Source organism: Amblyomma mixtum, chromosome 6, assembly GCF_055824585.1.
Source record: "Amblyomma mixtum isolate Tamu chromosome 6, ASM5582458v1, whole genome shotgun sequence".
In the NCBI taxonomy this organism is placed as follows: domain Eukaryota; kingdom Metazoa; phylum Arthropoda; class Arachnida; order Ixodida; family Ixodidae; genus Amblyomma; species Amblyomma mixtum.
This window is the reverse complement of record NC_143017.1, coordinates 154,587,820-154,602,098: the sequence shown is the minus strand read 5'-3', so window position 1 is coordinate 154,602,098 and position 14,279 is coordinate 154,587,820. Positions and strand designations below refer to the sequence as shown.

Below are 14,279 nucleotides of genomic sequence, written 5' to 3'. Positions count from 1 at the left end.
TGTTAACTAGATTGGACGTGTCTCAAAATTTGTGTTTCCCAGCAGCCGTGAAGATTTAAGAAATTAGGGTAATATTTGTTCATAATTTGTTTTGGCTTATGGCGGTTTAACGTCCCAAAGAGACTCAGTCTATGAGGGACACCGTAGTGAAGGGTCCCGGAAGGGCTCTCGGGTTCTTTAACGAGCGCATACATCACACAGTGCACGAGCCTCTAGCACTTCGCCTACATCGAAAATCGACCGCCGCAGCCGGGATCGAACCCACGTCTTTCGAGTCAGTAGCCAAGCCCCGTAACCACTGAGCCACCGCAGCGGCTGCATTGATTTTGAGAAAAAGTGAAGAAACTGCGATGATTAACAGGCCATACAGGAGCTCAGCCCCTTAATTGCAAATATTATTGAGTTTGTCTTTTAGTGACGCATTTGCCTTCCACCAGTGCTCAATAACTTGTAACATCCTGACTGAACAAACCATTAAGTACCCAGCTTATGGATCTGAATGGTACCTGAATATTCGCATGTCGCTCTCTCTTTACAATAACTGCCATAATTAGAGAGATCAATTTTTAACACTTGTTTGTGCGCGTAAGAAGCAGCGTGCACTAAATGTTAGTTTTCGATATTGGTACCCGCATGCTCCAAATATGATATCTTCTTGGCCAGAAGTAAATGTAAAAAACGCTGTACATCCGTTCCAAAGAGCGCGCCTACAACTAACCACTCAGCTCCCGGGGAAAAACCAAACAAACAGACGAACCACTTTGGAACCGTGCTCTGCAGCAATACAGGGACTCCGGAAGCTAAGTGAGGGGGAGCATGCGGCCGCCACGGCTCGCTCTCTCCAATCTAGAGAGGGCGTAAAGGGGGCTAAACGAGTGGCCGCGCCAGGGGGCTACGCGACTCCGATCACGTCGGGCCCCCAGCAACTGCGCACCGTATTTTTGTTGTGCCAGTTACGAGAGCGGAAGGCCGCGCGCGTGTTTTGAGAAATTTGGCAGGCGGTCCGGATACGCTTCTGCAGCTCATCGCCTAAAATTTTGCTGTACTTTAAACTAAACGCTAATATCCAGATTCAGCGCTTCGTCGAAACAATGATATGTTTCTATAAAGGAGAGTTCTCGAAAGTTCTTTAAAGCAAGTTCAAATACGGAGTGCTGGCACGGTGGGTACTACGAAACCGGCAGTTATTGCAAGGCACGTACTCCCTTCTTACAACCCGCATCGAAATCTTAGCCATGGCTTCACTGCTATCGCTCATTTTGTATAATTTCCCGCGTAACTTGAGCGCAGTTAACACCGTGGTGCAGAGAGCAAGAAGCGCTATTTTGTACTGAGGGGAAGAACAGGCATACAAGCTCAGCTGCGCTGTCCCAAGCAAGCGAATATATTGAAGCCGACCTATCAGTAACATGATAATAATAAAATGCAAGAAATGCGACCTTAAGCTGTATGTAGTTATATGTAAGTATGAGATGTAGCGGATGCCGCTGACAGTTTTAATATTTCACGGCCAACTGAACAAGAGCAGACTGAACAAGAGATCAAGAAAATTATCAGTACTCCAGTTGGTCAAGTAAGTACTTTCAGTTGACTTGTGATGTGAATTTTGCAGATACGCGGTTTCGGTGAACATCCGTTGCCAAATGTAGCGTTACCCAATGTATGTTGCATTAACTATCAACGTTCAATAGATTAACACTATTTCACTGTGAAAAAAAAAAAACAACGATAATAAGCCTGCTCCCAACTCCTGGATTTCGAAGAAACGTAATGTTTGCACGATATTTTCTCTGTAAGCATGGTATGGGGTGCCATCCGCTGTCAAACTTGTTTATTTTTTCCTGCTTATAAGAAAAGCTAGTGAATGAGCAGACGATATCAAATAGGTTGTAATGACTCAATTCGAACCGAAATTTGGCCAAGTGCGCAATTTCCGCCAATTTATTCACATTACTAAGAATTTCATAAAATCGAAAAATACAGCGCCATTTCATCACTATAAAACAGAAATCGCCTCTGTGACGAGAGAGCTTCTCCACTACGTACGTGCTCAGAATACGGGTGGAGTGCCTCGTCACTTCTTTCGATTAAAGTATACGCCTTGCTATGCCTCAGCATGGGATCTGCAGAACGGTTCGTGTGATCTCGTAGCACTTCTTCAATGGGAGCGGTTATCAGATTGTCGCCGTTGTCGAGAATTCTTAAAGTTTTCCATGTGTACTGAAATTGCCGAAAACTGGCGGCACTCCATCCAACCCTTCAAGCTTTCCCACGAAATGAATTTGAACTCTCTGTTCTAACATCCAAGGCTTCCTAAAATTCGCCTTTAAAATTAATCTAGAATTTTGCGTTTTGCTCTTTGCTGTTTATCAGCGATGACTTGGTCTCGAAACTATCTCTCAGCGTTATTTCTCCTACCTTTACTTGATTATGTTTCTGGGAATTTTTTGAAAGTGTCCTTCAAAGCTGAAATTTGTTTTCGAAAGCTCGAGTCAATAAATACAGAAACTTAGAATCAGTTTCTTTTTTTCTTCCCAAGACAGTAAAAAACAACTGCGACAGTATTTTGTAACCCACTAAACAACCTGTCTACAATTATCATGCTAACTTTGTATTGTATGTCAATTCCGCTGTTTTCTGATGTTCAGGAAGACTTGAGGCCGAACGCCGATCACCTGAAATTCTCATTAACAACGATTGTTTTGTTAATAATTGTACTGTATAGTTGTTCGAATGATTGTTTGAAGACATGTACTTACACTGCAATTTAGTTTGTAACCACTGCTGCCTTGTATGGGCCCCCAGGCACCTTTCAAGCTGTCGTAGAACAGCTTTTACGCCTGGGGCCTTCAACCTCGAGTTGAAAATAAATGAATTGAATTGAATTGAATAAGTTTCAGTTTTCTTTTTTTTTGCTGGCAGGTTTCATCGTGGTATCCAAAGGTTAATCTTCTGAGATTACCTACTAATACTACCTACACGTTGTTTTATAGATTGCATTGTGCGTTGCTTGGTTTAGCAGCGACATGCTGTGTATTATGTTTTAAGAAGAGAATGAAGGGCTTCAATGCCAAGCAATTATCTTCTGGTATGTATATATGCACAAGGCTGGTCACGGGGTCTACTTCTGAGTAGTATATTCTGACAATTACGGCGCCTGTGAAACTATACACTAGGTCATCATGACTGAGGGTGAGACTTCTCTTCCTCTGAAGATATTGAGCTTCTCGATCGACGTAAATGCTCCCATTGAGGGACTTAAAAGTATAGACTCTGGCCTGGGTTCCCACGACCAACCCTGTACACATGTGAACATAAAGAATATCTCAATAGCTTCAGATCAGGAAACCAAAACTTGTTTGTAAAATTAGCAATTTTGTAAAATTTGGTTTTAGCTGTTTTGCGCATTCGTCAGAGGTCACTCGCTTCAATCATACCTCGGCAAGCAGCCAATAAAGGCTAGATTTCGGTCTAATTAAATATATATCGCTGGTGCCTGGCTGATTAAATTTAACTGGAAGAAAGACATCAGTGTTAGCTCACGTTCCATAATCATTAATCGTTAGTGCCCCTCATATTTATTTGTAACAATTGTTGCAAAACTAAATTCAAGTTCACTCCCTTCGATCGTGAGCCATATTTCGCTGATACCTTGTTTAATTTTTAATCATTTTATTGATTTTCTTACTTATTTATACATTTATTTATTATCAATTTACTGAAGTAGAAATACAAAAGGCTGAAGGCTGTAGCGACGGCTTGACGGGGCCGTAGGCCTACTATACTGATCTCTTCACAGCGTTGCGGAAAATAAGCTTTCACAGATAGCAAAAGTACCTGGCAGCTGTGTTGAGCCGAGGTCCTTAACAGCTACTACATGACAGCATGCATGACAAACAACAAGCTAACATAACTTATTAATTTTAAAAAATCAGCATTTCAAAGCCATCATACTTCCACTCTATGCGGCACAAAGCTCTGATCTGTAACTTCCCCCTTGCTCTGTCTGGAGGGAATTTAGTGCAGAAAAACAAATACTGAGATATATATGACAACCACCGTTTGGATAAATAAATATCTCGGCAAATACTGAGTGCGCCGCCAGCCGTTGTTTTACAGCAGAAAAATGACACTCCCTCGATCACGGAGCTGAGTTGCTAGAGTGCTAACTGCGTACGGCCACATTCCAGGCACAGAATAGTGCGAAATTCGGCTGGTGTGCAGAAAGACGCTGGTTCTGATTCCCAAACACATTCCAGGAACCCGAATCACACCATGTCTTCCATAGTTTTCGAATGCCGGCGTAAAACAATTCCCATTTCTAATCGTTTTCAGTGCACGGCATGCAGCTCGTGTGAAAAGAAGTTTAATTTTCGCTTTACATAGCGCGCGCTATCTAATAATATATGCGTCTGTTCTCTCTTGCCCTTTGTTTGCCCTTTCTGAAATTATGTTTTACTTCTAGTTTTGCACTAAAAAATTAGCTCTTCTTCTTAGGGACCGCTTCAGTGGGCACGGGAGCAGCGTTGCGGCCACAATGGCTAACAGACCGCCTTTGTTTGCCATCCAGGTGCGTAACTGCATTCCTTTGTATGCTAAGAAAAGTGACAACGATGCTTACTGCTGCTCCCGTGCCCACGGGTGTTTTTGAGCGTGTTGACTGAATGCTTCAACAGCTGTCTTTTGCTATTGTTGGGAGATGTGGAAGTAAACCCATGTCCTTTTCACACGCGTACCAAAATAATAACCGGTGATTCGAGCACAGACGCGTCGAGCAAGGAGAGTAATCCCACAGCTAATGTCATATTAACACAATCGGAACAAAACATGGAAATACTTCGTATCTTGAAGGAACTGCAGACACGGTCAGTCGCGCTTTCAGCCAGTAACGAAGATATAAAGAAAACGATGGAAGAACTATGGCGCGGACAGCAGAATATTGATTCAGCCCTCGCGAATATAAATTATAGACTTACAACAGTTGAACACTCACTGGAAGCAATTGACGAAGTAAAGCAGGATTTCGAATGTACTGCTCTTGACATTCGCAAACAAAATCAACTGCTGCAGGCACGAATTCATGAACTAGAAGACCAGAGCCGTAGAAACAATTTGGTGTTTCATGGTATTGCCGATGACAATGACCGTGAAACATGGGACGAAACGGAAAAAAAACTTCTAAACGTCCTGTCAAAATACGTTGACCCAACACTCTCGCCAAATGATATTGATAGGGCTCATCGCTTAGGGCGGTATTCTGATTCTGGATGCCTTCCGGTGATTGTGAAGTTCAACAGCTTCAAAACCAGAGAAAAAATTCTGAAATGCAAAAAAGACATGAAAGAAGACGAAATTCAAGTAACAAGTAACAAGTAACTCGTTTGCCACACGCCAAGCACGCAAAAAACTGATTGGCTTCGCCAAATAACTGCCCGGCTCTCCATCTTTTAAGCTAAAATACAATAAATTGGTCATGAACAACAGATCCTACATGTATGACCCTGTAAACGATAAAACATTTGAGATTACCGCAGAACGCACCAAGCCGATTACACAGCACACGCCTTCGTCTCTCCCCGCTGCATCTAGTCCTTGTAAATCTGCATAACGGTTACCGAGGGGCAGTGACCGTTGTGTAAACGCAGCTCAAACATCAGTGTTATTTACTAATATCCGAAGTGCCATAAAAAGACGTACGGAACTCTCCTCTGCCATAAGTGCGTGTTCTGCTGACATCGTCGTCCTAACTGAAACTTGGCTGCATGAATACATACGGGACTGTGAGATATTCGATTCATCTAATCAATTCCACTTCTATCGTTGTGACAGGAAAGATCGGCAAGGTGGTGGCGTACTAATAGCAGTCAGTAAAAAAATAGAGTCCTATTCCCTTCACATAACATCAAGCATCGAAACTATATGGGTATCTCTTCAACTAGGCTACCGCAGAATAATTTTAGGCGCATGCTATCGACCGCCTAATGCATCTCCTACATTTCTTGCAGAGCTTCATGATACCATTAATGTCATCGTAACGCGTTACCCTTCGTCATCTATCTTTCTGTTGGGTGATTTTAACTTTCCGGGCATTGACTGGTCCTCGGTGCAACCATCCTCATCCTCGACACTATGCAAGGAATTCACTAATTTATGCTCACTGTTTAATCTTACCCAAATTGTTACTCAGCCTACAAGAATTACTGAAGTTACAGCAAGTACATTAGACCTTGTACTAACAACATGCCCGGAACTGTGTTCTGAAATAACCTACATGCCCCAGTTAAGCGACCATTCGTTGCTCAATTTCTCTGTGAACATTCCCATACAAAAAACTCCGAGTCACACTAAAATAATACGCATGTATCACCGCGCTGACTTCAACAAAATTAATAATGAACTAGGTTCTTTCCTGGCCACCTTTTTCGACGAATTCGACTCGCGATCAGTGAACGCAAACTGGCTTTTATTCAAGAACAAAGTTTTAGATCTCACCAGCCGCTTCATACCTACTCGCGTAATATCTTATCACCTGCATGCGCCATGGTATAACACGCATCTTAAGCGCTTGTCTAACCGTAAGAAACGCTTTTTCCGATCAGCAAAAAAATCACGCACTGAACATCATTGGTCCCGCTATCGCTCTGCAGCTTACACTTACAATTCTGCGGTCAAGAACGCTAAAGCAAATTACTTGAGTAGCACTCTTCCGAGTATGTTGCTCAATAACCCAAGAAAATTTTGGAGCGTCATTAACCCTTCTGAAACATCTAGAATAATACTAACGAATTCAAGTGACGAACCTATATCAGATACTGACTGTGCAAATGTACTGAATGATGTGTTTTCGAGCTTTTTTTCAAGTGGTGATACTGCGAATTTCCCCCAACTGGATCATAACAACTTCCTCCCAATGTACCCTGTGGTCATTCATCCGGATGGTATAGTTAAAATAATTGACAACCTTAAGATATCCTCCAGTGCTGGTGTTGATTGCATTACTACAAAGTTCCTGAAAAGTACGAAAATGTATTCATCGCTCGCCTTAACTAAAATATTTCAGCAATCATTGGAGAAAGGTGAACTACCCGCTGATTGGAAGATAGGTAAGGTGGTCCCAGTGTATAAATCTGGTAATAAACACTCGCCTCTTAACTACCGGCCAATATCAATTACCAGCATTCCATGTAAAATCTTAGAGCACATACTCTTTTCACATATTGTCACTTTCCTTGAATCAAACTCGTTTTTTCATCCTTCTCAGCACGGTTTTAGGAAGTCCTATTCATGCGAAACACAGCTACTCTTATTCACACACAAACTTCACGCAATTTTAGACCGTCACTCGATCGCCGACTGCATCTTCCTAGATTTCGCGAAGGCATTTGATAAGGTTTCCCATCATCTTTTGTTACTAAAACTGCGCATGGTAGGTTTAGACACTAACATTTTAAAATGGCTCGAAGTTTTCCGTACTCATCGAAAGCAGTTTGTTGCCGTCAATAATGTTAATTCCGCCGTTCACCCTGTTCTTTCCGGGGTTCCCCAAGGCACCGTCTTGGGTCCCCTGCTTTTTCTTATATTCATCAACGACTTACCCAGCAATCTTTCTTCTTCTGTACATCTTTTTGCCGATGACTGCGTCCTTTTTCGGGAAATAACAAATGATAACGACAAGCACATGATTCAATCTGACCTTAACACTATCTCAACATGGTGCAAAACTTGGAATATGACTTTGAATGCTGAAAAGTGCAAACTTACGCGCATTTCTCGTGTTAATAGCGATCTTCCCGTATACAGGGTGTTTCACCTAAGACTTTCTGCAATTTTTAAAAATAAGCTATTTGAATTAGATGCACGCTTTTTCTGGCATAGCATTGTCAGTGGTGTTGTGTTTCTGCACCCCCCCCCCCCCTAACTCTCTTTGTGTGTTCCCGTCACACCTGTGTCCACTTAGGCCATGCCCAGAGGCAGTGGTCTTCATGAAGCACGTGCTCCCATGCAACCTCATGACAGGTGGAAAACGAACAAGAGGGAGGTATTCAGCTCCTGGATTCCTGGTACCACCACTTCGGACCACGTGGGCCCGATCATGCAGCTACCGTGAACATTCATCGAGGTCGACAACCTCGCGACGACCATGGGAAGTTGGATGCTTGGAATGCCCCTCCGAGCCTCAGCGGATTAGTGTAGCAGGAATGTCAAAAGGCCATTGTCAGCAAAACCCCAGCGAAATTCCTTGAACGGAGTGCAGCGGCGACGAAGGCAGGCGAGGCCCAGGAGCTATTGTCCGAGCAACCACCGTGAATGCGGAGGCGACCTGGCGGCGCCGTCACGCTGGCGGATAATTGAAGAATTCTGTGTCCCCGACTCGCGTTCTGGGAAATCGGCGGGGAGGCAAGTTCATTCCCCTGCTGGAAGACTTCGGGAGGTTCCTTTCCCGCTGGGCTGGTTGAGTCAGCATTCTCCCCCTCTCATCGACCCAGCTGCGTTAGAGTGGAAAAGCTCGCACCTGCCCAGCCGTGGGTGGTGACAAGAACGTCCCCTTCGGTCCATCGGATTGGACAGTGCTCGTCGACCATTATTCCCCAGCCAGGGATCTGGGGAAACCGGACGATATTTAACTCGGCCGTGAGTGTGGCCGGGAAGCCTGCTAGCTCCAGTCGACTACGGTTGACGAAGACGTTCCTCTTCCACTGAGAGCCATTCTCAGCCCCGCTCTATGTAAATAATGTAATTATGTAAATACAGTTTTTTCCTTCTCTTCCCCTACTCCCCGTCTCCGGCCCACGTTCCTTCCTCCTTCGGCATTGCGGCGGTGCTCCTGGACCCGATGCCTGGTGGGACACGCTTCTAGCATCGACAAATATATCAACTGGTTGGCAGCGGCGGGATCTTCCACGCTTGGTCCTGGCTTCAGCAGTGGTGAGCGCTTGACTTTCTTTAAGAATCTGCCAGGCTTGATAACTCTGGAAATTTATCACTTCCTGTAGATTGTTTTTCTGCACGTGCTCGCTTAAGCATTTCACGTAGCAGCTTATTTTTGAAAGTCCTCGTTCGAGAATTGCCATGGATTTGAGCAAGCTAAAGAAGCCAGAGTTGATGTTGCTGTGTGAAAAGCTGGGTATTGAGGCCAGGAAGAGTCACAGAAAGCCGCAGCTGATTGAGGCTATTAAGGAATGTGGTGCTAAGGAGGAGGGTGACAAAATTTGGGAGACCTGGGAAGTCATTCAGGAGGGAATCAGGAACGCTAAGGAGGAGGCCGACAGGGTTGAAAGGGAACGCAAGGAGAAGGCCGACAGGGTTGAAAAGGAACGCAAGGAGAAGGCCGTCAGGGCTGAAAGAGAACGCCTTTACCGCAAGGAAGCCGCTAAGGAGGAGGCTGACAGGATAGAAAAAGAACGCCTTTGCCGCAAGGAAGCCGCTAAGAAGGAGGCTGACAGGATTGAAAAAGAACGCCTTTACCGCAGGGAAGCCGCTAAAAAGGAGGCTGACAGGATAGAAAAAGAACGCCTTTACCGCAAGGAAGCCGCTAAGGAAGAGGCTGACAGGATAGAAAAAGAACATCTTCGTCTCAAGGAAGCCGATGAAAGGCAACTTGCTTTAATGCGTTTGGAGTTGCAAAATTTACTGGCGAAGCGCGCCGAGAGGAATTCGACATTAAATCAGGAGGTTTCGGCGCGAAGTGAAATTAAAATCGTGAATGAAAACTGCGTGTCTTTGCCCATTGCCCGCGTCGCAAACGAGAGCCCGCTCGGGGTGCGTCTGACCGAGGCAGCCATCTCCCAAAACCTGCCTAAGCAGCATCACTCGATTTCCTCAAATCGCTCGGATATGCTGCCCAAAGAAAAGGGCCTTTGTTTTAGAGATAACGCTGCGCAGGTCCTTACCACTTCGAAGGCTCGTGAATTCGCAGCGCCCGCAGAGCACGTAGTTGAAGAGGCCAAACCTGACAGCGACTGTGGAGCTCCAAGCCAGAGCGCGGCGTTAGCTGAAAAGCGCGATGCCGCACAGATTGTCCTTGCAACCCAGATAGGCGTAGGCGCAGCGCAAAAAGGTAGTCCTCCAGAAAGCAGTCGCGCGCTGAAGGTGGCAACTGCAAGTTCTACTGTAAGCGAGGAATGCGCCTCATCGCTGCTTGGAAACAAAGATCAGTTCAGCGATAAGGGAACGACAGCCGCTCGCGACCGAACACCCCAAACTGAGTTATGCTCCAAGGAAACCAGCGTCTCTTTGCCAACTGGCCGCGTCGCGATCGAGAGCCCGCTCGAGGTGCGTCTGACCGAGGCAGCCGTCTCCCAAAACCTGCCTAAGCAGCAACCCTCGATTTTCTCAAATCGCTTGGATATGCTGCCCAAAGAAAAGGGCCTTTGTTTTGGAGATAATGCTGCGCAGGTCCTTACCATTTCGAAGGCTCGTGAGGTCGCGGCGCCAGCAGAGCACGTGGTTGAACAGGGCAAACCTCAACCTGTAGGCCCGAAGCCTGTAAATTCTCACGCTGATGAGCCAGAGCAAGCTCTAGTAAAGACTGACGATGAGACGAACGCCGGCGACCTAGGCCGTGACGGCTCCGCGTTACCTAATGACGAGCCAGCCCAGGACTTACTCACTTTTAGCACAGGGGTTAAGAGCACCGATAGTAGTGCAAGCTACAGTGAGTCTTCCGAATCAGGCGCAAGTGATGAGCTGGGGCTAGGTGAGGAATTGAATACCAATCTAGCATTGCCCCACTCAGATGGCTTTCTCGAACTCCTTCGTGTGGACAGAGAAACGTTCACCGCTGAGCAAGAGAAAGACCAGACTCTACGCAACTTGAGTCACCAAAGTGACATAGGTGTGTCACGAAAGAACATACCTTTCCAACTCCGTTCTGGCCTGCTGTACCGCCAGTATAAGGATAGGAAAGGTATCGAACACGACCAACTTACAGTCCGCGTCGCGATCGAGAGCCCCCTCGAGCTGCGTCTGACCAAGGCAGCCGTCTCCCAAAACCTGCCTTTGCAGTATCCCTCGATTTTCTCAAATCGCTTGGATATGCTGCCCAAAGAAAAAGGCCTTTGTTTTGGAGATGATGCTGCGCAGGTCCTTACCATTTCGAAGGCTCCAGGATTCGCAGCGCCAGCAGAGCACGCGGGTGAAGAGGGCAAACGTGGCCCTGAAGGCCTTATAAACTCTCACGGTAGTGAGCCAGAGCAGGCTGGATCACAAACGGACAAAGAGGCGAACGCCGACGACTTAACCTGTGACGGTTCCGCAATGGCTAGTGACGCGCCCCGCAAACCAACAGCGAGGGTTTCCACAGAGCGGCAGCGTATAGAGGTGGCCAAACGGGGAATGTTAATGAAGGGGAAAGTGCGCCTCATGTTGACTGCTGCACAGACAACCGGACAACCGGTTACCCGCCCCAATTTGGCCCCTCAGCGCTCAAGAGTTCGCACGCGCCGCTTGAAGGGAACACAAGCTAAGGGGACGCAACGCGCGAACCCAATCCGAGAAAGGCAGATTCGCTGGCACGGCATTCGCACTCGTTCGCTCCCTTCTCGCATTCCGCTTTCTGAGCGTCAGCTAAACTTCAGAAACGCGAGACTTGGACGAAGAACAGCGCAGGGTCCCAAGCGGAAGTTTCTAGCCTTGTGTAATTTTGCACCTGCTAGAGTAGCTATCGGATCGCGGCCGCGCAGAGGGCGGCTGAAGAATAGGAACCAGTAAATTCCTCTAATCGTAACGCTGTTTCTGGACGGTTTCGAGGAATAATCCTGTTCAGTTTATTGCTTGTTTCTTTTTGTTCATTTAACTCTCCTGTACAGAAATGCAAGCTGAAATTCCTAGCATTATGCAATGTCTCATCTGCTAAAGCAGCTGTCGGACCGCGGCCGCGCAAGGGGCAGATATGGCGCATAATCTCATATTGAGTTTAATGCTTGTTTTTTGTCTTTTGTTCATATCACTCTCCTATGCGAAATGAGAGCGAAAATTTGGAGATTGGCATTGCCGGACTCAGTTTACATGCGTTGCAGTAAAGTGCGAGGTAATGGAAACGCTGATGGCCTCAGCCGAAGCTTTCCCGTGTAATGCCCTTTCCTGACTCCCCAGACGTTATTCCGCTATGCAAATTTGTATTTTGGTTTTGCTTTAGCGGGAATCATTTTTGTCTGTTTTGTATGTGTGTTCAGCAGCTCCACCTTCCCTTTGTGCTCTCACGGGCGGTGGCTTTCTGTGACATACACCGTGCTACGGCACCCCCCAAAATTTTAGGAAATTTTCCTCCCTTTTGGCTAAACAAGCTCTGTGTATTCTGGTTTGGTCAAACATGTCAACTTTCGGAGGAGGACGTAAATTTCACGCTACCGCTCATTTTCTCTAAACAGACTTTGTCGACCGAAAACAGCTTGGCAGTTCTTAAAGTCGGTTTGGCGCTTTCTGCTTGTTGGGCTGTGTACCTTGCTGGTTGAGCTCGTTACAGTTGTCAACGAAGCAAGAAGTACCTTTGGGCCCAGCTGTGACCAAAAGCCGAACGGACACAACTCTAGGTCTCTGCGCGCAGCAGCGTTGGCTGCAACCACTACGAGACCTCTTCGGGCGGCGGACGTGCTGTTGTGTTTCTGCACCCCCCCCCCCCCCCTAACTCTCTTTGTGTGTTCCCGTCACACCTGTGTCCACTTAGGCCATGCCCAGAGGCAGTGGTCTTCATGAAGCACGTGCTCCCATGCAACCTCATGACAGGTGGAAAACGAACAAGAGGGAGGTATTCAGCTCCTGGATTCCTGGTACCACCACTTCGGACCACGTGGGCCCGATCATGCAGCTACCGTGAACATTCATCGAGGTCGACAACCTCGCGACGACCATGGGAAGTTGGATGCTTGGAATGCCCCTCCGAGCCTCAGCGGATTAGTGTAGCAGGAATGTCAAAAGGCCATTGTCAGCAAAACCCCAGCGAAATTCCTTGAACGGAGTGCAGCGGCGACGAAGGCAGGCGAGGCCCAGGAGCTATTGTCCGAGCAACCACCGTGAATGCGGAGGCGACCTGGCGGCGCCGTCACGCTGGCGGATAATTGAAGAATTCTGTGTCCCCGACTCGCGTTCTGGGAAATCGGCGGGGAGGCAAGTTCATTCCCCTGCTGGAAGACTTCGGGAGGTTCCTTTCCCGCTGGGCTGGTTGAGTCAGCATTCTCCCCCTCTCATCGACCCAGCTGCGTTAGAGTGGAAAAGCTCGCACCTGCCCAGCCGTGGGTGGTGACAAGAACGTCCCCTTCGGTCCATCGGATTGGACAGTGCTCGTCGACCATTATTCCCCAGCCAGGGATCTGGGGAAACCGGACGATATTTAACTCGGCCGTGAGTGTGGCCGGGAAGCCTGCTAGCTCCAGTCGACTACGGTTGACGAAGACGTTCCTCTTCCACTGAGAGCCATTCTCAGCCCCGCTCTATGTAAATAATGTAATTATGTAAATACAGTTTTTCCTTCACTTCCCCTACTCCCCGTCTCCGGCCCACGTTTCCTCCCTCCTTCGGCACTGCGGCGGTGATCCTGGACCCGATGCCTGGTGGGACACGCTTCTAGCATCGACAAATATATCAGTGGTGTAGTACATCATAATGCAGCTAAGACGTGTTAACTAGCAGGCTTGTTAACCAATATTTAATAGTTAACTTTTAAACTATTACCTTTGGGCTCCTTAATTATTGAGAGGCATGTAGCCCACCGGAAGTAATGTCCATATCCGTTTTTAAAATTTCGAGAACGCGATTATCCTCGGCGCTGTGGCCCAACAAATTTTGGCTATTTTGACGAGTTAGGTTCACTGGAGAGGTTGCTTTGCCTGCAATCTTCTCAAACCGCATGTATATTGGCGCGATGTAGGCGAAATTTGTTGGGCCACAGCGCCGAGGATAATTGCGTTCTCGAAATTCTAAAAACGGATATCGACATTACTTACGGTGGGCTGCATGCCTCTCAATCATTAAGGAGCCCAACGGTAATAGTTTAAAAGTTAACTATTAAATATTGGTTAACAAGCTTGCTAGTTAGCACGTCTTAGCTGAATTATGATGTACTACACCACTGAAAATGCTATGCCCGAAAAATCGGGCATCTAATTCAAATAGCTTATTTTTAAAAATTGCAGAAAATCTTAGGTGAAACACCCTGTATACTCTTAATGGTGTGCTACTCGATTCAGTTACAAAATATAAGTACCTCGGAATTCATATTACGTCTAACCTTAGCTGGCATGCGCACATTGAGCACATCACTAACAAAGCTAATCGCATGCTGG

At 46.6% G+C, this 14,279-nt stretch overlaps 1 protein-coding gene across 4 annotated transcripts; it reads left to right on the top strand.

Annotated features, from left to right (window-relative positions):
* The first annotated feature begins 830 nt into the window (after nt 1-830).
* Nucleotides 831-13,478, top strand: LOC149340867 (uncharacterized). Of its 4 annotated transcripts, none has more exons than XM_089549793.1 (3): nt 831-1,573; nt 4,498-4,570; nt 8,017-13,478. In XM_089549793.1, exon 3 carries the CDS (start codon nt 9,070-9,072, stop codon nt 11,707-11,709), a length of 2,640 nt encoding a protein of 879 aa, XP_089405919.1. In that variant the 5' UTR covers nt 831-1,573; nt 4,498-4,570; nt 8,017-9,069; the 3' UTR covers nt 11,710-13,478. The 4 variants fall into 4 exon arrangements, with proteins under 4 accessions (XP_089405919.1, XP_089405917.1, XP_089405918.1 ...); XM_089549791.1 differs by having other exon boundaries at nt 7,958-13,478; XM_089549792.1 differs by lacking the exon at nt 4,498-4,570 and having other exon boundaries at nt 833-1,573.
* The last annotated feature ends 801 nt before the right edge of the window (nt 13,479-14,279 follow it).

Coding starts and splice junctions, on each gene's coding strand:
- LOC149340867 (XM_089549793.1), top strand. CDS start 9,070: ATGGATTTGAGCAAGCTAAAGAAGCCAGAGTTGATGTTGCTGTGTGAA.